At 34.5% G+C, this 22,952-nt stretch overlaps 1 protein-coding gene across 1 annotated transcript in view; it reads left to right on the forward strand.

Annotated features, from left to right (window-relative positions):
- LOC118188311 (transient receptor potential-gamma protein-like) overlaps window positions 1-22,952 on the forward strand; it is an 82,762-nt gene that overhangs the window by 23,913 nt on the left and 35,897 nt on the right. Inside the window, exons 3-5 of the mRNA XM_035358724.2 lie at window positions 11,236-11,473; window positions 16,625-16,969; window positions 21,908-22,078. Coding sequence (XP_035214615.1) covers window positions 11,236-11,473; window positions 16,625-16,969; window positions 21,908-22,078 — 754 coding nt within the window. The remainder of the gene's footprint in view (window positions 1-11,235; window positions 11,474-16,624; window positions 16,970-21,907; window positions 22,079-22,952) is intronic.

Genomic DNA, 22,952 nt, shown 5'->3' on the forward strand with positions numbered 1-22,952 from the left:
GCATCAGCGCGCTGTCTGAGAATTGTTCGGTTCATCGCGATCAAGAAGCAATAGTAAGAAGTTAATAATAAAAGTCTTTCTTAATCTAGAGGATAATTTCTAGGATGTAAAATTTTTGAGCCCGATTAGGAACGGGGAAGAAAAATCAATAAATTAATAATATATGGCATAGTAAATAGTGACTAATTAAAATTTTAAAATTCTAAATACATAAATAAAATATTTAAAAATTGAGTTAAATTAATGATGCATAGATAATTAATGTATTAAATTAACATTGATGTATCATTAAAATTTAAATAAATAAATAAAAAAAATAAAGAATTGGAAGGTAAGTAAATAATCGTGTTTTTAAAAAACAAGATACCGAAGATAAAAATAAAAATAAAATGCTATTTTGAACAAGCCCACCAACGGTTGAACAGTAAAGACAGCTGAACACTGATAATTCGACGTAATTTCATATGCTGCCAAGCAGGCCGGTTGCATGAGAAATTCCGTGGTTTTCCTGATGTGTTATGTGAGTACGAATCAATATTTTCCTCTACAAAGGCATCCCTTCCCTTAGGCAGCTAGCTATCATTTGCTTTGCCAAAATGTAAATCCTACCATTCTGAACAGTGGCCAGAAAAATTGGTCCTTTACTTCTAATTCGTTTAAGGCCTTTTAGAGAAATGAATGTATCCCATTTCCTTAAATTTCGGTATGATGTTTTTCTTATCAAATCTGTTCAAGATTATGGGCTGCATTTTAGTACGATGTTTTTCTTCTCAAAACGGTTGAAGATTTTAGGCATATTTATCTATTGAAAGGCATCATTATCATAAGGATATCAATATTAGGTTTACAAACTTCAAAAATTGATTTTTTTTTCATATGAATAACGAAATTTTCTGCTAATATTATCTCATTCGGAAACCTGGGAATTTTCCGGTTAGAATTACGATTTTAAAAATGGAAAAATACTGGAGCCGGAGTGCGGTGGGTTTCGACTGCATTTAAGCACAGCCTTAATCTAAATAAAAACGTCGCCGAGACCCAAACATCAGTGCATGTCTTTACTACTCAACTCTACTAAATCCAAATCCTAGGGCTTCAATGGGTTTTCTAAGAAGAGAATTCGAAAGTAATGCTCTTAAGACGAAATTATGGCAATTGTCCAGTGTAGGGGTGAGGAAACTTCCTCGAATCATATTGTAAACGAAGCTACTGTTAAGGTTGGTATGCCGTAAAATTAATACAAGCATGTGAAATTAATTAATACAAGCCTGATAGAACTTGTCACGAAGATTTTAAATTTATAATTATTACATGTAGGTAGTTGCAGAAATAGTGGTAGAGTAGTAATAAAGTAGAGGTGAAAAAGTCACAAAATATTTGAAGGAAATGTGTTGAAATTTATCCAACTGGAGAATTCTTTTATGTGTGTTCTTTTGTGGTGGGAATTCAGTTCATTAGGAGTTACTTTATTTACCAATGTATAAATTAGCAAGGAAGCTATCCATCAGCATTCAAACAACACCGGTTAAAAATACGGTTCATTTATAAGTATACATTTTAATATACGGTAAAAATAATAATTATACTGTTCCGCTTGAAATATTTCTCCGATTATCGATTCTAGATCTGTTCTAAGACATATGCGCTAGTACGCTTGTAATATAAGCATAAATAAATGCAATTATGGAAAAGTTGCATTGATTGCTAATTGTTTTGTAGTATCGAAGTAAATTTTATTAAAGAAAATTAATTTAATCTGATATCAGCCAAAGAGCAACGACATTTTTTAAAAATTTCTTACATTGAAACAAATGTTGACCAAAAAGTGTTTTCGAAAGGTTAAAGCCTAGCGACTTTATCCTAACAGCTGAAGGAAACGGGCAAGAGGTAACAGGTGAAACTGTAAAAGGAAAAAATGGCTCTAAAATTCTTGAAAAGGCAGTTTTTACTTCGTTCATGACAGAAATATGTGTATATGATGTAAATAAGTAAATTATGCAGAAGCGGAATTTGAAAACGCGAGCGGGTGTTACGACCTAGAGTTAAAAATGGCTTCAATCACATTAACGAAGTTAACCTTAGCTAACCTTCTTCCTCTTTCATTCCTTTGCGGAAAATGGTAATGTATAGAATAATAACAGAAAATTTTACATGCCCCTCTTCCTATGTGAGCCCAACAAAGTCCAGGGAGAGGTCCCACTTTCGCTGCTCTTACCAAACTCTTCTGTTATTTCCGTATAACTGAATAGATTTATTTACATCCAGTATTTCGAATTTGCCAGTTGTAAAGATTTGCAAAAGCACAGATATTTTACAATTTTTATCATGCATACATTTAGTGCTGGTGTATTCTTACTTTTGCGTGAAAAAAAAAGTCATATTTACAGAATTTCGTTTTGAAATCTTTTATTATTATTATTATTATTTAATGAAAAATGAAGTAAATCAGAAGTGTTGATGATTTTGTTAGTCGAGAAGCATGACACTTTCGACTCGCACAGTTTTATTGAACGATATATTTAGGAAAAGAAACATACTAAATATAGAGCTGGACCAAATTTAATTTTAATTCTGTCCCATTACGTACTTTTATTTGAGATCAAAATGGGTAAATTTTTCTGTGTCGTTATATTTACAAACTAACGAATATTAAACCCCTGTAAAATTTTTGCATGTGCCATGCAAAGGCAGAGCGGAAAATAAAGCGAAGGAAATGAAAAGTCAAATCTAAGCATAACTATGTATTGAATATAAAATACATTAATAACACTCGTTAAAAACAGTTGCACTTGAGAGGTTTTGATTTTTCCAATTGAAAACAAGCATGTGCTTTTACTTTGATATCTCCAACTAACATTAATATCAAACTGGAAGAGAAACACGCTAATGTAAAATATAAAAATAGGCAAAACAGCAAAATTATTGTTGTGTAGATTTTGAATATAACTGTCAATTTCGAGGCCTTAAGACCAGGGAGCTCATGTTGCTGTTATGCCTAATTTTATACCAAACTTGAAAAAGATTCTTTATTGTCCCCAGCATTTGATTGGTATGCTGGGGACAATAAATGAATATTTTTGCTAAATAAAGAAATTAAAATATGTAATATAAAAAATAATAAAAGATTTTCCTTTATTCGAGTTCTTTTTTAAATTCTATCTATGATTCTTTTAGAAAAGTTATCAAAATATGTATTGTAAAATCTGTTGAAATGCAGAACAATAGTTTTGAACTAAACTTACCTGTGGAAGATAACATTAATTCCTCACAGAGTATTTATTACTACTGAAAGAAATGTTGACATAGATATTAATGTTGTTTGACATAGATACTAATGTTGTTTGACATAGATATTAATACTAATTCAGAAGTCAAACAACAAAAATCAGCGTTATATTTTCAAAATTTTCACAGGACTAGTTTCGATGGTTTTACCGAACCACCATCCTCAGCTGCAAAACCGCAAATGAACAAGATAGGAAATAATGATTAGATAAGATAAGAAAGCCTGGACAAGAATAAGCAAGTGGCGCCATCTGTTGGTGAAACCAGAACTAAAACATAATTTCTTTAAAGGCCGAAGGCAAAGATAGATTGGAATTAGGATCGTTAACTAGAACAGAAAGATTTTTTTGAATGTGAAATGCCACTAAAAAAAATCTTCCTGCTCTATTTAACGATCCTAATTCCAATCCATCTTTGCCTTCGGCCTTTAAAGAAATTATGTTTTAGTTCTGGTTTCATCAACAGATGGCGCCACTTTCTTATTCTTGTCCAGGCCTTTCTTATCTTATCTAATCATTATTTCCTATCTTGTTCGTTTGAGGTTTTGCAGCTGAGGATGCTGGTTCGGCAAAACCATCGAAACTAGTCCTATGAAAATTTTGAAAATATAACGCTGATTTTTGTTGTTTGACTTCTGAATTAGTATTTGTTCGGCGTGTTATTGTGTCTTAATTATAGACATTAATGTTAATCAACTACTTGAATTCTTTTCCAAATGATTTTTGTTGTTTGACTTCTGAATTAGTATTTGTTCGGCGTGTTATTGTGTCTTAATTATAGATATTAATGTTAATCAACTACTTGAATTCTTTTCCAAATGAATATTTCGAGCCAGCTGTTAAAGGAATCCTTTTTTTACTATTTCAGTAAATACTTTTAAATAAGATAAAACTGTAAAGAATTAAAAACACTGACCTCTTGTTCTGATAGATTTTTACGGTTAGCACATTGGTCCGGCACTAAAATGTTTCCAAGTACAACTACGAACGGGGCCACGGAGAATTTGTTTAACTTTTTCTGTTCCTAATGTCATCAATATCTTGATATTTGAACAGCAACCTGTAGAGACATTAGGTATTTTTGAAGCAGGATTGATGAGAAAAATTAGCAATGCCCTCGCCGGGTCTCGAACCACGGACCTCTCGATTACGCGTCGAGCTTGCTGACCGCTACACTACAAAGGCATGCTAAGAAGGAGTGGGAAATACCTTATATGCTCCTCCTTTTAAAGGGAGACTGGGGATTAGTTTACCCAATAGCCAAATCCTGGTGGTGAAGAATCATCATTCACCACCTTTTAGTTCGGGCGGCACTGTAGAGACATTAGGTATTTTTGAAGCAAGATTGATGAAAAATAATGAGCAATAGCCTCGCCCGGACTCGAACCACGGACCTCTCGACTACGCGTCGAGCGTACTGACCACTACACTACGAAGGCATGTTAAGCAGGCTGGAGAAATACCTTATAAACCTAAAAAAGGGTGGACTATAAGTTGTCATCAATATGAATTGGTCTGCTAAAAGTTTTTCCTTATCTTTAGTCTAGGGTTAGTTGGGAAGTAATAAGAAATTAGGAAATTCCTTTTGTGTGCTCTTATAATGTAACAGTTAACATACGAATGGATTTTTCGGAGATCCAGTGTTCAACTACGAGGATTTGCGCAGTTATTTTCCATTACTGCTAGCTTCCTAAATTCCTAATGTCTCTGAAAGAGCAAGCTGGAATAATTTAAAACTACTTGCTCGCCTTTAAAGAAATGTATGGTATTAATACATTTAATATTTAAATTATAAAATGACGTAAAACTTTAAATTAAATTCTAAAATCCAAGTTTAATCTTAACTTCTAAAGTATTTCTTTAAGCGTGCAGCATTATTCCTATAATTGAGTTTGTTGAAGAAGTTTTGCAAGCCTTGAAAGTTATGTAAATGAAACATCCTTGCATTTTTGGAGATATAAATAATTATTGCAACGTATTTTACATTATTCTTGGTTTAAGAGCTAGTCTGAGTTCTTCATTTGTTGAGGATTATTTCTAACTTTAAAGCAGCATTAGAACTTTCTTGTTCTGCGTACTTTGTCTGAATTGCCACACTCCAAAAGAAAATCTCGATATTCTGATATTCTCAATACGATTTCCAATTCAATTATACAAAAACAATTTCAATTATACATCACCTAGAGCAGGGGTTCTTATACTTTAGGAGTCAAAATACGCGTTTTGGTGCACTGCTGACCATTATTTTCATTACGAGACAATCCCGCGAACGGGCTGGCTGCATGGGCGTTTTCGTGGTTTTCCCCATGTGTAACGTGTATACGAGCCAGTTTCCCTTAGAAAGTCCTCCGCGAAGGCATCCCTTCCCTTAGGAAGATAGCCCTCGAGGCTTTGCCATAATCACACACACACACATTACGAGACAAATATTTTCCATATACACAAAAAGCATATTTTTTTCACTATGCAAATTTTTACAGTTTGAAGTTCGGTTTACAAACTATGCAAAAATTGTTCTTGCTAGAAGTATAAGAAGTTATAGTAAGTTTCATAAAAGTAAAATGTATTATGTGCTGTTTTCTATCCAAAGGATTTTACTATTATTTTTTTACACTAGTGTTTCAGTGTTTTAAAACATGTATTCGTAAAATCTGGTTTAATATCTAATTTCTGTAGTTTACACCAGCTTCCAAAAGTTAAGCACTCAACGGTAAAATCAAGAAAAATGGAAAAGTAAAGCTTTGATTAACACCAAGTTGCCTCTGAAGGTACCAAATGCGTTTATGTCTGAAAGAAAACAAACATAAAGCACAAACATGAAAACGGTATTTAAATTTCTCAAATTATATGATGCCATCACATTTGGATGATTAACAAATTGATGTTTAAATCTAAAAGCAAACAACTAAAACTTATATTAACAAAATATGGTACCACTCCGGACCTTCACACAACCATCACTGATGCTAGCAATGGCCATACTTCCCTTAGGACAGATTCGAACTGTCTGAGACTGGCTGGAGGAGGTAAATGTGTATAGACAGCTGTGGGAGGTAAATGTGTATAGACAGCTGTGGGAGGAGGTAAATGTGTATAGTTTGAGGGCATTTGAAAGATTTAAAATTTACATTAAGATTAATATATGGTGAACATTTCATGCGAAGAATGCCTTCACTCTTCAGGTACTCTCTAATGATGTTGGCTCAGTGGGCATGGGCATTATGATCTATAAGGTGAAAATAGGTCCAACCGCTGCAGCGAGTCACAGAATGGTGCGTCAGACTTCATTCCGATACCGCGCCGCCGTCACAGAAGATGTGCAGCTGGGTGCGATATCCCACGAAATTCCAACCGACACCATGATGTTGTTACCTCTAAATGCGTAATGTTCGATGATGTTCTGGGCCTGATTTCGTATGCTTCGTTCTCACCTAACCATTACATGTTTATCATTTGATTCCAAGGCAAATTTGGACTCGATGCGCCAGTCTTAGACAGTTCAACTGAGATGTTGACGACACCACTTTAATCTCGTCGCTCTGAATTGGGTGGTTCGTGGAACACAAAATCTTATTATTTGGGCATAATATATTCCCTTCGGCTCACAGTATTAAAATATATTTTGGCCCATATCCAGATTATTTTCTGAATAGGATCCTCTCTAACAGCGACAACTGCGTCTGCAGAGTTAAATGAGAGGTGAACTATTGCCTATTCTTCTGCCCTCTTACAAGTGACTTGTACATCCAAGAAACTACCATAAGTCCATTTAACTTCAAAGAGTAAGGACCAGGCTACACACCAATAATTCATTCCAAGCAACACCAACAATCTCCATAAATCTATCCTTCAAAGCACTAAACGTACAGAACTGATCCCATCAATCTTATTTAGTAACTTTGGAGTGAAAGATCTGAGTCTCAGTACGGTATTGGTTTGTAACAAATATCCGGCCCACTAGCGGCCGAGCGGTAAAGTCGCTGAACTTTGATAGTTCAGTCCGAAGTTCGAATCCTGCGAACGGGCTGGCTGCATGGGCGTTTTCGTGGTTTTCCCCATGTGTAACGTGGATACGAGCCAGTTCCTCTTAGAAAGTCCTCCACGAAGGCATCCCTCCCCTTAGGCAGATAGCCCTCGAGGCTTTGCCATAATCACACACACACAGTACAAATATCCTCACGTAACAGGAACTAGACATTCGTAACAAGAGCATATTAGTGAAATCAAACCCCATATGCTTATCTACTTACATTAAAATGTAAAACATCCAGTGCAACTATGTCCAAAGTATCAACTCTATTGTATTTACGTAATCCAATATTGTAATGAGTATACTCAATAGTTTGTGTTTTGTAGCTTTGCCTAATTCTTAACTCAAAGGGCTTTAGCCCAGAAGGGCTATTAATTTCGTTTTAGCATTTCGCATTGAAAACTTTAAATGTCGGTTCACTTTCCAAATTGTTGCCACCAAATATTACAGCCCTGTATTATATTTAAAGGAATTAAATAATGAAGAATCTGCATAAATATATGTATGTTTCTCACATTGTGATAAAATGACGGTACCTAGAGCCATCAAATTTTGAATAACGTACGTCTCCACCCGAATATGGGCACCTGAAAGCCCAAATTTGGAATTTGTTTTATTATCTATTTCATATTTTGTAAAACTTTAACGACTTTTTTATTAACAAATTCAACGATTTCACGATTTCAAAGCGAGCAATGGCAACATCGTACTGGGGGGGGGGAATTATCTCCAGTGCGCGAGACTGTGCATCGGAAATTCTAAAGATATGCTCATTTTAAAATTATTTTGCGATATTGCTGTTGAACAGAATTTTATGGTATAAGTGAGAAGAATATGATATTTAATAAATAAAAGCAACCCACAAAACGTTAAAAACATGTCCCTTTGGACGTAATATAAAATCTGAAAGCTTTCAGAATTTTTTTATTTAATTATATGTTAATATCCTCTTACTTCTAAATGTAACTACTCCAATGCATAACTCCAGTGTTTCGTAGGAGAAAGGACAGTCAATTCCAATCTTTATTTCATAAATTTTATTCCCCTTCTCCCACTTTGGAGCAGCCACATGCCCGCGGTTGAATTTCATCCAACATCCATCCCGCCCTGAAACTTATGCGACTTAAGTGTCAAACTCTACGGGTTAATGTACAGGGACAACACCCTTTCGGTTCTGTAGTGACTTCTTTGGTGCCCCATAAGCTTTTACCTGTCTACCTTACTAAATGACTCTGCAGTCATGGATGTAACAATTAGGGATTCCGCTTGGCTATTATAGTTATATACTTCTTCAGAAGAGAAGTTAACCCTTGGTCGCTTGGCCACAAGTGTGTTTGACTTAATTGAAATTGCTTGCGCAGTCGCAAAATTACCGAATAATCAGTGCCAATGAAGAGAGTGACATCTTGATTAATTGTCCTGCTTCAAATACGCCCCCAAAGCGCTCACTATCTGCAGTTCGTCTTCTACCAGCCATAGAAACAAGAATTTCATCAAGAATCAAACTACAAAAATTACAAATAATTCGTATTAGCATTAAAAGGAACCTCCTCAAATCTTTCAGAATGTTGGCATCTTAAAGACTGTCATAATTAACATATGTGCGGCCACTCAATTTTAATTCACTGTAGCATACAATATTTGCACACTACCATCTGTATCCGCATTGATTTTCATTTCATTAAGAACAGTCTGGTTTCATCTTTTAGTTTAAAAGTGCTATATAGGTCTTTTGTGACAGCCGTATAATTTCTGCATTGAAAAGAAATTGTTAATGTTAATACCCATTTTTTTTTCCCATGAAACTTAAGTCGGAAGTTCAATAGGCAAACTTTATTTTCGAATGTTTACTCAAATCTTCAAGCACTTCGTTTGATCATAAGCTCTTAGAATATCGCTTTTAAAGAACATCGATTTTTTTTTATGGTTGTTGGTCTTGTAGTTTTACATGGTTAACTTTTAACTGAGAGGTTCTTGTTAACGTATATGCACTGCCCTCACCATTACTAGCGACAGGGACACTAATTGCGGAACCGAAGTTGTAACAACAGATAATGATTACAGGAATTTTTTTAAAGTTATTTTGTATGAGCACAAAATGCTGGCAGTTTATTATGATGAAAGATTACCTTTTGCTATAATATTTTAATTATATTTTTCATAATGAAATTAAAACTAAATCGTGTTTTTGTTTGAAAAATCGCACTCGGAGTCCTGGTCATTAACCATCAAATTCCCTAAAATTGACAGACCGGAGTTTAAGAGCTGCATTGCTGATCTACAAGATGTAAGATATCTTGTTCTCTTCCTGTATTTCAGGAAAATTATATCAAGAGGAAAAAAATTATTTACCTTAAATGAGGACGATTCAATCAACAAACAGAAAGGACTTACTCGGAACCACATCCACCTGCGATAGTACAAAAATCCATTCGGTGAGAAAAGATTGTGAGAAAATGCGTACTTAACCCTTAGAGTGATGTCGTTGTGTACTTAACAACTATGCCTTTGATAAACTAATCCCGCTGCAATTATAGATAATACAATAGCAACAATCGTATTATCAGTAATCAAGCCACTTATTGTAACGTCTTTCACTTTCTTATTAATTACATAAGAAAAATAATATTTGTAAACACTCTGTGAAAAAGAGAAAAATGATAATGAAATAATAAAATGACGATGACTCGATTCTCATCATATGCGGTAAGAAATTTTTCTCATAAACAATTTGAAATACAAACAATTGTTGTTTGCTTCACAGGTTCGGATTATGTTATTACGTAAGGTATGATAATATGAAGAATATGAGAAAATAACGAAGTGTTTAAACATTAGTATATTTAGTATACTAATTAATAACAATAGTATTAGTAAACATTAGTATACTAGAAACAAATGACAAAATGTTCTGGGAAGTTATATTTAGTTTTAATGCCAAAAATTGTAGCAGCCTTTTGAATACAGTCTTTTGTATCCTAGTTCTAAATTTGGTCAAAGATTTCTATGTCCCTTTTTAATGAATTTCTACCTCATTATCTGATTTCAGTATTTCTCTTCTTATCACACTTTAATATACACTGCCTTTGCACTTAACGACTCTCTTTTAAACTTGATCATATTCATTTATTCATTTATTTATTTATTTATTCATAGGAGAGAGGTCCGTTTATCTTCAATTTTCTTACAAAGCAAATTTATAATAAATTTATGTAGCAATGGGTTAATGTATTTCTTTCATGTGCTTTTGTGAAGAAGCGGATAACAGGTTGATAAAGAGTTTGCTCAGATTCCGAGCACGACCACAAGAGGAGCACACTCTAATTTCCTACGATACCTAGCTTCAAGTTCATTTATTGCAATACAGATGGCGTCCGACTTAAAAATGGCGCCTCTTCAGCAAACTGAGATTGGTTGATTAGGATTTTTCCGACTTCTTCTCAATCATCTTATAGGATAAGAAATGTAAGTCATTAAGCATTTCCTGCGTATGCTCTTTGGTGTAATTGAGAGTATATCAATCTGGGAATTCGAAAGTCTGTATTATTACGAGTATGGACAAGGACATGATCTACTTAACTATTACGCCTCGCTCCAAGCTCATTTTGTTTATTAATTTAACATTAAAAGCTACTAAGATAAAGAATGAAAAAGGGCAACATTTATCATTTCGTAATGATGAATATTAATTAAGAAGTATATAACATATGCTGCTCTATCCACTTTACCATTTTATAACTAAAATTATTATTTTTAACATTTGTATGATGTAACTGATATATTTAATGTAAGTTATAGATAGTATATGTACGCATATATATAATGTATGTATGTAGATATATATATATAACTTGTTATTATACCTGTTTAGTATAAATATCCTTATTATCCGTTTGTTATAAACATTCTTATCGATTTCAGCTTACTGGAAAAGCACAAGAACAACAACCGATTCAGTATCAACTGCCGAGATGCCATTGGTAGAACTGCACTGGTGGTGGCCATCGAGAATGAGAACATGGAGCTCATTGAACTCCTTCTCGCGAATGGGATTGAACCAGGGGATGCTCTTTTGCACGCAATTAGTGAAGAGTACGTTGAAGCTGTGGAGGTACTTTTGCAGCACGAAGAAAAGATCTACGTATCAGGAAGACCTTACGTAAGTAACATTCATAGAAGCACACCACATAAGACTCTGGACAAATCATTTGCTGTTATCTCTCCCCTTATCATCAACAAAAAGGAAATTTGGTTATTATGATGTCAACTAACCAAGCGTGCAAAACTATAGTGCGTTGTTTAATGATTCATGTGTCACAGTAAGTTTGCATATGAATGAAGTTCCCATACTCAGGTAATGTTAGGAAGCAGAGGCGCCGAGAAATCTTGCCGCACCCAGGACTTTAAAAATGCTGTTCAGTGAAAGGATTATAGTTAAATCAGTCCATTCGTATGAATCAAAGTTAAATTCAACTTGAGATAAGCTTTAATCTTAAACAATTACAGCTTATCTCAAGTTAACCAATTATTTTGTGTAACTATCCACGCAAATCACAGGTTTTTGTAGTTCACTACATTCATCCTGATTTTGCTTTTCTCTGAAGAAATGAACTAAAGACGTTGAACTAATTCAATAATTTAGTTTAGAAAATACTCTTTTCTGTTCAAAGTCCGATTTTATACAGAAATAGTTATTTTATCTCGATAAATATACATTTAATAATTTTATATAATGTCGGAATTTACAACTTTTGCATAAAATACATTATAAGTTCAAATAAAACAAGTCCCTGTTCAAGTTTTTTGTTATGAATAGTATCTGAAAATGGAATAAAAAGGAATGTTGGTTCCCTGTTTGTTGCCTAAATTTTCTATATATATATGAATTAATATTTGTCATTTTTTACACTAAAATCTTATTGTCTCAGTCATTAAAACTTTTCGTTATTGTAGAAATGATTTCCTTTTGAATTAGCCCGTGGGGATTTATTTAATTTACTTAACAGTTAATTTCATTTTGAAGCAACCTTTCCTATCGATCTTGCTTTCAACTCCCGCTTTCTTGCTAGAAGGTAAATGAGTTAGCGTGCGTGTATTCAAATGAGGTAGAAAGAAGTTCGTATTTAAAGGAAGGTTTTGGAAGGTGAATTTAGAGCCTTTTCTGCCTGCCTGAAGATCACATTGTTATCTTTGATTTACTAGCGATTAGATTTCTGTGGCTTTGAGAGCTTCTCGCCATTCAGCTTGTTTACGCCGACTCTTACGAATCAGAGCGAGCCTACACCTTAAACATGTGAAGCCATTAAGCTAATCTTAACTCCATTTCATTTTAAGTTCCTCGTTAGCTTTTGAATTGAGGCAAAAAATTTGGATTTTGTAAGCAAGAGTCGGTGCTATCTGCAAACATTAATTTAATTTAAGAAAGGGTTCTTTACAGCCTTCTCTGAGCTTTGCCATACTTAGGGATAATTCCCTACATAGTTTTTTAACGTCTAGTTAGTTTATGCTACCTAAGAATACGAGACGTTATAATCCAAACGTTATATTTTTTAATGGAATATAAGTTTTACTTTTCATCTAGATCAGTCCAAAAATATGCCAGAAGAAATACAATGAAATTTGGCAAAACATTTAGTAATTCCCGTGTTGCAGATAATTATAGTAAATTAATACTGAAGAGATAATCTAATGGGAGAGGTAATGACAAACAAAGAAGTATGATTAGCTTTGAAATGATGAGCAGTATGCATAATGTCTTTCCCCGACGATGATTAAATTGCTAATTAAACTTCCTGGAATACACAGCATCATCAGGCATTTGACTAGCAGATAAATTTTCAGCACATTGTCCAGCAGGTAAAGTGTCTGCTTGCTGGAACCTCATCGAAGTTCAGAGATACTAGACAAACGGTAATTCTGCACTGCACATAAAAACATGTTTACTAACTTAAAGTACATTCTCACAATAACAATGTAAGTAAATTTACAGATGATAGCAAGAGGTAAAGTATGGCAAAGCACTGAGCAAGAAGCAAAGTACTGATAGAAAATAAAATCCAAGCAGAACCAAGAAGAAATCAGTTTAAAAGGACTGAAATGTAGACGCATCATTTGTCTAGGTAACATGTTTATTTGATTAATGCTTCAGAGTCACATGTTAATGTATGATAAACAAGTTAATTATCACAGATTAATGTATAATTTCAGGATAAAGTGTGCGCAAGAGAAGCCATTTCAAATGGGAAATGGTGATACATTAATAACTTCCGTAGTCACCAGGCTGTTGACTGCAAGCATGCAAACGCGAATGCACTGGGCTGTTACGTAGAGGTGCCGTATGTCATTTTGTGGGATGAAGTCCATGCATGTTGCACTTGGTCAGTCAAACCAGCAACGGTCCGTGCTGGTTGTGGATAACCCTGGATATGTCGTTCACTCATATCCAGTACGTATTTAGTGGAAGAAAATTCGGGCGATCTCGCAAGTGAGTGCAACAGGTCGACACTCGCAAAGCACGTTGGGTGACGTAGCGATATAGGGACGAGCATTATCCTACTGGAAAATGTCACTTGAAATATTGTTCAAAAGTAGCAGCAGAACCGGTGCAATCACCAGTCTGACATATAAATTTTCTGTGAAGGTCTGTAGGATAACGATGAGGTGCTTCTGCTGTCATAAGAAATTGCTCCCCAGACTTAACCATCTGGTGTAAGTCCAACGTGTCTACAGCTTGGATCCAACTCACCTGGCCTTATTCTAATCAACAGACTGTCATCATTGGCACGAAGACAGAAAGGAATTTCATATGAAAACACAGAAGATCTTCACTCCGCCCTCTAATGTGCTCTAGCTTGACACGACCGAAGTTGCAGATGGCAGTGATTTGAGTTAGTGGTATGGCCTACATGTAATCGATTTGTTACAGTTCATTGTGTGACTCTGGTGCCAAAGAAAGCTCAAATATCTGCTTCAGATGCAGTGCGATGCATTACAGACGTCGGGGAATGCGGCAGTCTTCACATTGAGTTGTGGCACATGTGCTGCCAGACCCTAGTCTTCTTTAGACAGTACCTTACTGTGAGCGGTATTCCAACACAGTGGATACATTCTTGACAAGTCTTTGTGCAATATCGCGAAAAGAAAATCCACTTTCTAGCAACCTTACAATGCGGCCTCGTTCATACTAAGTAAAGCTGTTAATACTGTCTACTTCTTCTTAGTCTTCTTCTCCTTAAAGGATTCTTGAATCAAATCTACCTCAATACTGGGATCTTAAAGTATTCATGACTCAGTTTTTGACTCAAAATGCCCAGGCTGGAAGATAAATAAAGCATGCGAAGTTTGTATTCCATGTTTAAAGCAAACGTGATTTGCATGTTTATAGTGACACTACTGTCGCCACAATTATTTGTCTAGCGCGAAGTCTGAATAGATGCCATCTTTCAGATATACAAAACGCCTTTTCGCAAATTTCGTTTATCTAGCACAACTTCTTGATGCTGGGATTTCATTTCCATCAGTGCATGTTCTTAAGTCAAAGATTAAGAGTTCAGAAAAAGAGTAAATATGTTTCCCATTACAGTCGTATTTGCATTTTTATATAATTGTAGAGTGATAAAATTATAAAAGATTTATAAACATCACATTTTTATTAAGAGCATTTTGAAGTAAATTTATGTTTATTTAATACAGCAGTGCATTCGAGTATTATCAGCCTGAGCCTATAGATGCCTTTGTAAAAAACTTTTTAAAGAGCAGTACACAGATATCTTGATATTCTGATACCAGTGGCAGCTATGAATAGTAGTTTAGTAAATTAATAAGTGCACATTAATAAATTCAAATAGTGGTCTTCAGAAAGGATTTCAGCCCTTGGTTGGTCTTGTCCTTCTTAACGACGAACCTCTCGTGTGTTAAAAAATTGCCTTCATAATCCTGAAATTGTATTTGGGGGGTATGTAATCAAAGATATAAATCATCGGACTAGGATTCACCGACTTCCAGTTAGATAATTATCTTTTGCTGTTATGATTCATTTAAATGTCGTCTTTTAGATTTTTTTAACAATAATTGAACATTCAAAAATAATATAACTAGCTTCAGTAAGGTGAATTTAACAGGCATCTTACTTAAATACATTTTTTTACTTGTTTCTCTGCTCATAAATGCTGTTGCTGCGGTTGTATTCTTTCTCTGATACTCTTAAACTTGCACATAAATGCACTTTTGCTGAAGGTTTAATTTCTGAAGTTTGAGTTTAGTTCCATTATATTAATTATTCTTTAATTTTGCATACTTATGTGAAATTAATGTCTCATTTGAATGCCTAAGATATTTTTCACTTCAAAGTTTAAATTATTACTGAAATTTCTATGCGAAGTTGCTTTGGAAAGAAATAAACAATAATCTAAGTCTGCGCAGATGAGAATTTGAAACGAGGTGAAATTAAATCATTTTACAAATCAAATAAATGCAAATTATAATATGTGTGGTCGCCGACTAAACCAAAGCAAATGTAATTTTCTCAGAGCTATTAACAAATGCTGTTATTTTCGGAGAATAAAAGCTGAGAAATCTTATCCACTCTTTCGTGACAGAAATTAACGTTAAAAATTAGCATGCCCATCCTAATACTCTAAATTCTGTCTAAAGAAACTGAAAGAAATACATAATTAAATAGGGTGAAGTAGGTAATTATCTTTAATCCTGGATAAAATTCGTTAATGTTATTCTGTGACAGAAGTATTAGCAGCGAGAGTTTCAGGCGATGTAAGATGATTATTCTACTCGGAGTTAGAGACAATATATAGAGAGAAAGTAACGATTGTGCTTCCCTATGCTTAACCACTGAATTACATTAGAAGAAATACAGTCTGTGGGGAGGAGAAATACTTAAAACAGATGAGCTTCTAAGCTGATCAAAATAAACGGATTCGTATAAAATTATTCTTCACTCAAAAGTATTTATTTAAATGTTGTCTTTGAAATTACAAAACAAATATTAGATCTGACGTCTTGAAATATTCCTTTTGGATTATTTAATTTGCAGTATAAATAATCGCGCTAAAGCATTGTGAAACGCGGTTTTAAATTTTTCTGACACGAAAATCCCTTAAAAAATTACGCAAAATTTTCTGCCTAGTAAAAAACACAAGAAAAGCGACCTTTAAATATTTATGGATATATTTTAATAATATTATAACCTCGTAGCTAAGTAATTGTTTTTATTGACTCAATGCTAAGTGCACAGTACTAATTGATTACATTTGGCATTTCAAATGAATGATTACAAATACTTTCTTCTTAACAGAGCTGGGAGGCCGTGGACAATGAAATGGCAACTTTCACAAAAGATATCACTCCTCTTATCTTAGCTGCTCATCGAGACAACTATGAGATAATCAAGCTCCTTCTAGACAGAGGTGCTTCCTTGCCTATGCCTCACAATGTCCGATGTGGCTGCGATGAATGTGTGGTTGCCACGAAAGACGACTGCTTACGACATTCAAGGTCTCGTATCAACGCATACAGAGCACTCACATCGCCTTCACTCATCTGTTTATCATCAGCAGACCCTATTCAAACAGCCTTCAATCTCAGCACCGAGCTAGCAAGACTATCTTCTGCTGAGCACGAGTTCAAGAGCGACTATACTGTAAGTCTGATATCTGCTACAAAATTACCTTACCAATTTTAAGGCAAACAGATCGCTTTAGTAAGATAATCTAAACAGCTTCTTTCAAAGAGTAAGATTTCGTAATATGTGTTTTAAGTAATTTCGCTAGCGCTTATATTTTTAATGCTTTCTGCTCTGCAGCTGCAGTAACACGTATAGATAGAGATCAGTAACTTTACTTACCTTTATCTTGTGTAAGTATGACAGCTTCCCTCTAATTACGGTTTTAGAATTAATGGCTGAACAACCACATAATTTTAACTCTATTCCGATTTTTTCCGTTAAGGTGGGACAGGCTGGCTACATGGATGCTTATATGATTTTCCGATTGTATAACTTAAACTTCAGTCAATTTTCCTTAGTTAATGGGTTAGCAGGAGTGAGTGCAATAGCAGACTGGGAGACTGAGAGCTCAGCGAGTGCGTAGAAAACCTTAACAAACCTTTTTGGGCTGCCGTTAAAATCTGAGCTATTTCAAGTTGAATTTTATTTTATTTATTTATTTTTTAACTTGAAAGTAAGAATCTGTTTTTCCTTTAATTCTTGTAAAACTACTTTACTCTTGTAAAATTTTTTCTTTTGAGATATACAAGAGGAAAATGCTATACAAATGATGTTCTATTAACACGATGCACAGGCAAAGGATATCCATATATCAACAAAATCAATATTTCCTCACCACATGGCAAACCATAAACTTATTAATTATAAAATAAACGTAATTTTCATTTCATTTAAGAAAATTGTGATATTCTTTGCTTACGTTTTCTTGCCTGAGACTGAAAGCCATCAAAACTAAAAGACTAGAGCTACTGAAACAGGTTCACGTATTCAACGTAAAATTTTTGGATAAATTCAATGTTTTGCAAAGCTTTTCCCTTACGTAGTGGAGCCCACCACCGGCCGAGCGGTAAAGTCTCTGAACACTGGTAGTTCGGTCCGAGGTTCGAATCCCGCGAACGAGCTGGCTGCATGGGCGTTTTCGTGGTTTTCCCCATGTGTAACGTGTATACGAGTCAGTTTCCCTTAGAAAGTCCTCCACGAAGGCATTCCCCTCTTGGCAGATAGCCCTAGTGTGCTTTGCTGTAATCTCAATAAACCAAACCAAACCTTAGAAAACCCTCTGCATAATATATCTTCTTAAGCAAACAGCTATCGCGCGCTTTGTCGCGATTCAGTAACCAAACAGCCAGCAGCTCTTAAGAAACTTAATGCATCAAAAACATAAATATTCTTAATAATTCAATAAATTCTTCATTTCCAAACACAAGCGCTGATCCGGTGGGAGATAGTTTAAGATTTAAATACAGATTTGAAATTTTTGTGCACTAGCGTTGCGTTTTTTTACTTAGATGCAATAGTTAATTTTTAAGCAATAATCCTTCTTCCATGAGCTTATTTATTTTAAAATTCTACATAGACAGTGGTGGCCAAAATTGTGGACACTTTTGGAAATTTTTATGTTTTTGAACTTTCTATGCTTATAGAAAACCTTACGTTTCACAAAATGCAAACTTGTATATATCATTTTAAAGAGAATTTATTACTGAATTCAATACAAAACACAAAATTCAATTATTTGCAATACAAAAAAGTTAAACGATAATAGTTATCGATATACATTAGATAGTGATGATTGTAGTGAGTTATCAGTACTTAGTAGGCTACCCTTTATTTTTGATTACAGCTTCACATCGACGTTTCATTGAGCGGACGAGAGTTTTAAGCTCTTCTTTCGTTATTACATGATGCCAGGAAACAATTATAGCCTCAATTAGTTCCCTTTTATTTGATGGGCGCCTCATTCGGACAAGAGTTTTCAAACGGTGCCACAAATTTTCGATAGGATTGAGGTCAGGACTGTTTTCTGGCCATGACGACAATTTAATGCTCTTTGTACGAAACCACTCTTTCGAAATTTTGGCCGTGTGGCAAGGAGCAGAATCCTGCTGAAAAATAAACGAAGCATTGTTGGGAAAGAGATCTCTGATGGAAGGTAGAAGTTTTGGTTCTAGAATAGTGTCAATGTATTTTCTGGCATTCAGTGTCCCATCGATGACATGAAGGTGACCAATACCATCTGCTGACATGCATGACCAAATCATAACACTAACTGGGTTCTTCACAGTTGTTTGAATGCAGTCAGGATGTAGCTCTTCTCCTATTCTACGTCTCACATATTTTCGCCCATCACTACCGAATAACGATATCTTAGTTTCATCACTCCATATAACTTGTGACCACTGATCATCTGTCCAATTAATGTGTTTCTTTGCCCACTGTAGTCTTTTTTTTTTTTTTTTTTCGTTGCTGAAAATTAAGATAAGGCTTTTTTAGTGGAATTTTACCTCTCAGTCCAACATCTGTTAATCTTCTCCTGATTGTTCTTGAACTGACAGAAACACCAGCATCATTCAGATCACTTCTGATGGCCGCTGATGACATTTTTCTATCTTGGAAACATAGTCTTTTTATTCTTCTGTCATCAATAGATGCGGTGCACCTTTTTTGGCCTTTTCCTTCTTTGTTTTCGATTGAATTTGTCTCCTGATATCGTAAACAAAACTTTCGGACTCCAGATGTAGTCACTGAACCACCCACCTGTCTTGCAATTTCAGCATAGGAAAGAACACTTTCTCGTAACATAGTAATATTACATCTCTTTCTAGGTGTCCAATCTACTCTTTTATTTGATGTCATTGCTTCTTGACTAAATATTAAAAATTTTTACAAAAATTCCTACTTGTAATTGCAGTGTATAAGAAACAGGTCCTCCTTCTACAGAACAAAGCAAAATAATGAATTGTTTCAAGTGGAAACATGATGTCAGCTTCTACTGGCAGTTACTAACATTTGATTGGTTCTCAGAACAAGAACAGTAATTGGCCAGGAAAGCTAGACATTACAAACCACTTCATAACTGTGTTTTTTATTTATAATTAAGTACATATAACTTTTTTTGTATTGCAAATAATTGAATTTTGTGTTTTATATTGAATTCAATAATAAATTCTCTTTAAAATGATATATACAAGTTTGCATTTTGCGAAACGTAACATTTTCTATAAGCACTCAAAGTTCAAAAACATAAAAATTTCCAAAAGTGTCCACAATTTTGGCCACCACTGTACGTAAAAGCTGTTTGAGTGCGGTTTTATTTTTTAAAAAGTTAGCTAATGATTTGCACTTTCCAGCTGCAAATGAGGTGAAGAATCAACTCCTCATGGATAAATTCAAGATTATTTATTTGCATAAAAATTGGTGGCCCCTTTCAAGCAAAGCTTAAAAGGCAAAAAGTAAAGTTTTGAGTAATACAGGTTAATTATGCACTTGTATTCTTTCTTCCTTAAAGAGAATAGTATATATGATGAAGCAAAGAAAATTTCCTGACCTACTTCAAACCTCATATATTCTTTACAGAAGAAAAAGTTGGTGAGTGTTGTGTAAATATTACAGCATTTTAAACACTTCCTCATTACTAAATATGTCCATTGCGCGAAAATACAGGCGATGATTCAGCTATGATTTCAGGGTGTTACTGCAGTTTAAACAAAGAAAGATTCAGTGAGGATTTTGAAATTAGCCTAAAGACAGTATATATAAATTAGAAGCTATTGCCGAATTTCTTAGACAATTCTAGTCTAGAATTTCTTAGACAATTTTCTAATATTTGGTGATTATTTCAGCATAGCATATCTTTAGAGTTTAAGTTCTTTTATTTTAATTGATACGGGATTTCATTTAGATTCTACAGACCACTGATATTTTAAGCTAGAAGAACTACATGAAAAATTAATGTTTGCATTCTAATTTCATATTTCTCACATCTTTAAAAATTATAAAATTTGTTTCCGTTCGCAATTTAGAGAATTTTTCAATTGGAATCGTCCATTTAGTGCCACGTTTTATTGCGTAAAATCTTGCTCAATGTTTTTGAAACACACTGAATGTCTGTAAAACAAGTAATGAATTTAAGTATAAATTTTAAATCTACTGTAATAATTTAAAATTAATCAAAATACTTTTCCTAAACGAGATTGCAATAAGTGATTTTATGTTATTTTTGCTAACTGAAAGAGCATGATGTAATATAAGAGTAATTAGGTTAAATTCTATAAATTATTTTGTAACAAAAATGTTTTCATTGTTACTTCTAACGGCAGATGGGACTAATCTGATTGGCAAGTGTGCCAGCACCTTTTTGCAAGTTGGCCGTTATTTGCCAAGACATGAAGGCTGCACGGTACCCTTCAGCAGTTCGATGATACCATAAAAAATGCAAGCTTCATTAAGCTCCCAGGACCCTCATGGGAAGATTTAAATGAGTAGTCGCCGAACAGTTCGGTGCCGGTATCTTATGAAATTTTGATGCTGTTCGGCAACACATGGGGTGCCTGCCCTCTATGAGGTTCAGTTTATACCATAAAGAATGCATCCCTGATCAAGATGCTGGGACGCTGGTGTGAAGATCTAAGTGAATAATTGTCAACTTGCATAAAGGTGTCGGTATCTGTAAGAATGGTCAGGGTTGCAGAACAGGAAAAATTCCCACTTTTTATGTTGTTGCGTAAGGGATTAGATCCATTAATTACAAATATGCTAGGAACTAATGACGTCAGGGTTAAGAGAATTAATTTAATTCATTTACCATTGGTTTATCTTTTGAATTTATGTACATTTTTAATATCGTTTAATCTTCTTCTTCCAATGAATTTATTACTCTTTGTTGCATGAATCAGTTATGATTATTACTTCATTCGTTTTTAAACCATCGATATAAGGGGACAGGACAAACTTATGGTCACCAGCTCCTTGAGAAATTTCCCGAATTTTCCCGGTAGCCCTACCCGCCCCTACTTACTTCACTTATATTTCTTACTGTTTTCATTGTGTACTGTAATCCTGTCCTATTTGTAGGCATTGCGTCGAAAATGTGAAGAATATGCTACGGCTCTTTTGGACCACACTCGTACGTCTTATGAGTTAGAAGTGATGCTGAATTATGACCCTAATGGGCCTTCGTACGAAAAAGGAGATAGAATGAAACTGGAAAGACTAAAACTAGCCATAATTAGTAAACAAAAAACAGTAGGTTTCTTTTAATTATAAGTATTATTATTCTTTATAATATTTGTGTACTGATTGTATGAAATATGCTGGGGACATATAAGGAAGGCATGCTTTTAGAAATTAATTCGATTCAACTCTCATCACCATTTGAGATGTAAAAGTATTATCTTCATTTCGTTTTTATGATTGTTTTTAATGTCGCTTTTGATAAAAAATTAAACTATCTAGAATGTAGATTTTGTGGCCACATTGAACAATCTATACTTCAAATTTCGCAATGGAGTTTTGACTACTTCTAGCTCTCCGTTTCTTAAATTTCACTGCCCCACAGACTTCTCAGTTAGGAAGTACTTCTGGCAAACAGTAGATAGATTGAGTCCTGCTTCTTCGTATTTTAGAGTCATTAGATTATTTTGAAGCAGAAGATGTGAAAATATACAATACCCTAGCCGAAACGCGAACTCTGGACCCCTCGAATACGTCTCGAGTATGCTTCCAATTACACTAAGGTATGCGGAAAGGAAGGAGAGAATATCTTATATAATTCGCCATTTAAAGGGCGAGTAGGGATTAGGAGACCCAATTGCCAAATCCTGGTGGTGACGAATTATCGTCCACCAGCTTCTTTTAGCTCGGGCGCCACTTCTAGGGTCATTAGATTACTTGAAGTAGGAGACGTGAAAAATGCACAATACCTACGCCAGGAGTCGAAACCTGTGCTTCTCGAATGCTTGTCGAGTATGCTTCCAGTTACACCACGAAGACATGCGGAAAGGAGGCAGAAAATACTGCATAAAGTTTTTAGCTTTAATAAAAATTTTGTGTACTATTTTACTGAATTAATGTATAGAATTCAATATAAAGGTATTGTAAGATTTATCCTAAGTTTTTA

The sequence above is a fragment of the Stegodyphus dumicola genome, chromosome X2, assembly GCF_044657685.1.
Source record: "Stegodyphus dumicola isolate Sdum_Otavi_A_Nest chromosome X2, ASM4465768v1".
Lineage (NCBI taxonomy): Eukaryota > Metazoa > Arthropoda > Arachnida > Araneae > Eresidae > Stegodyphus > Stegodyphus dumicola.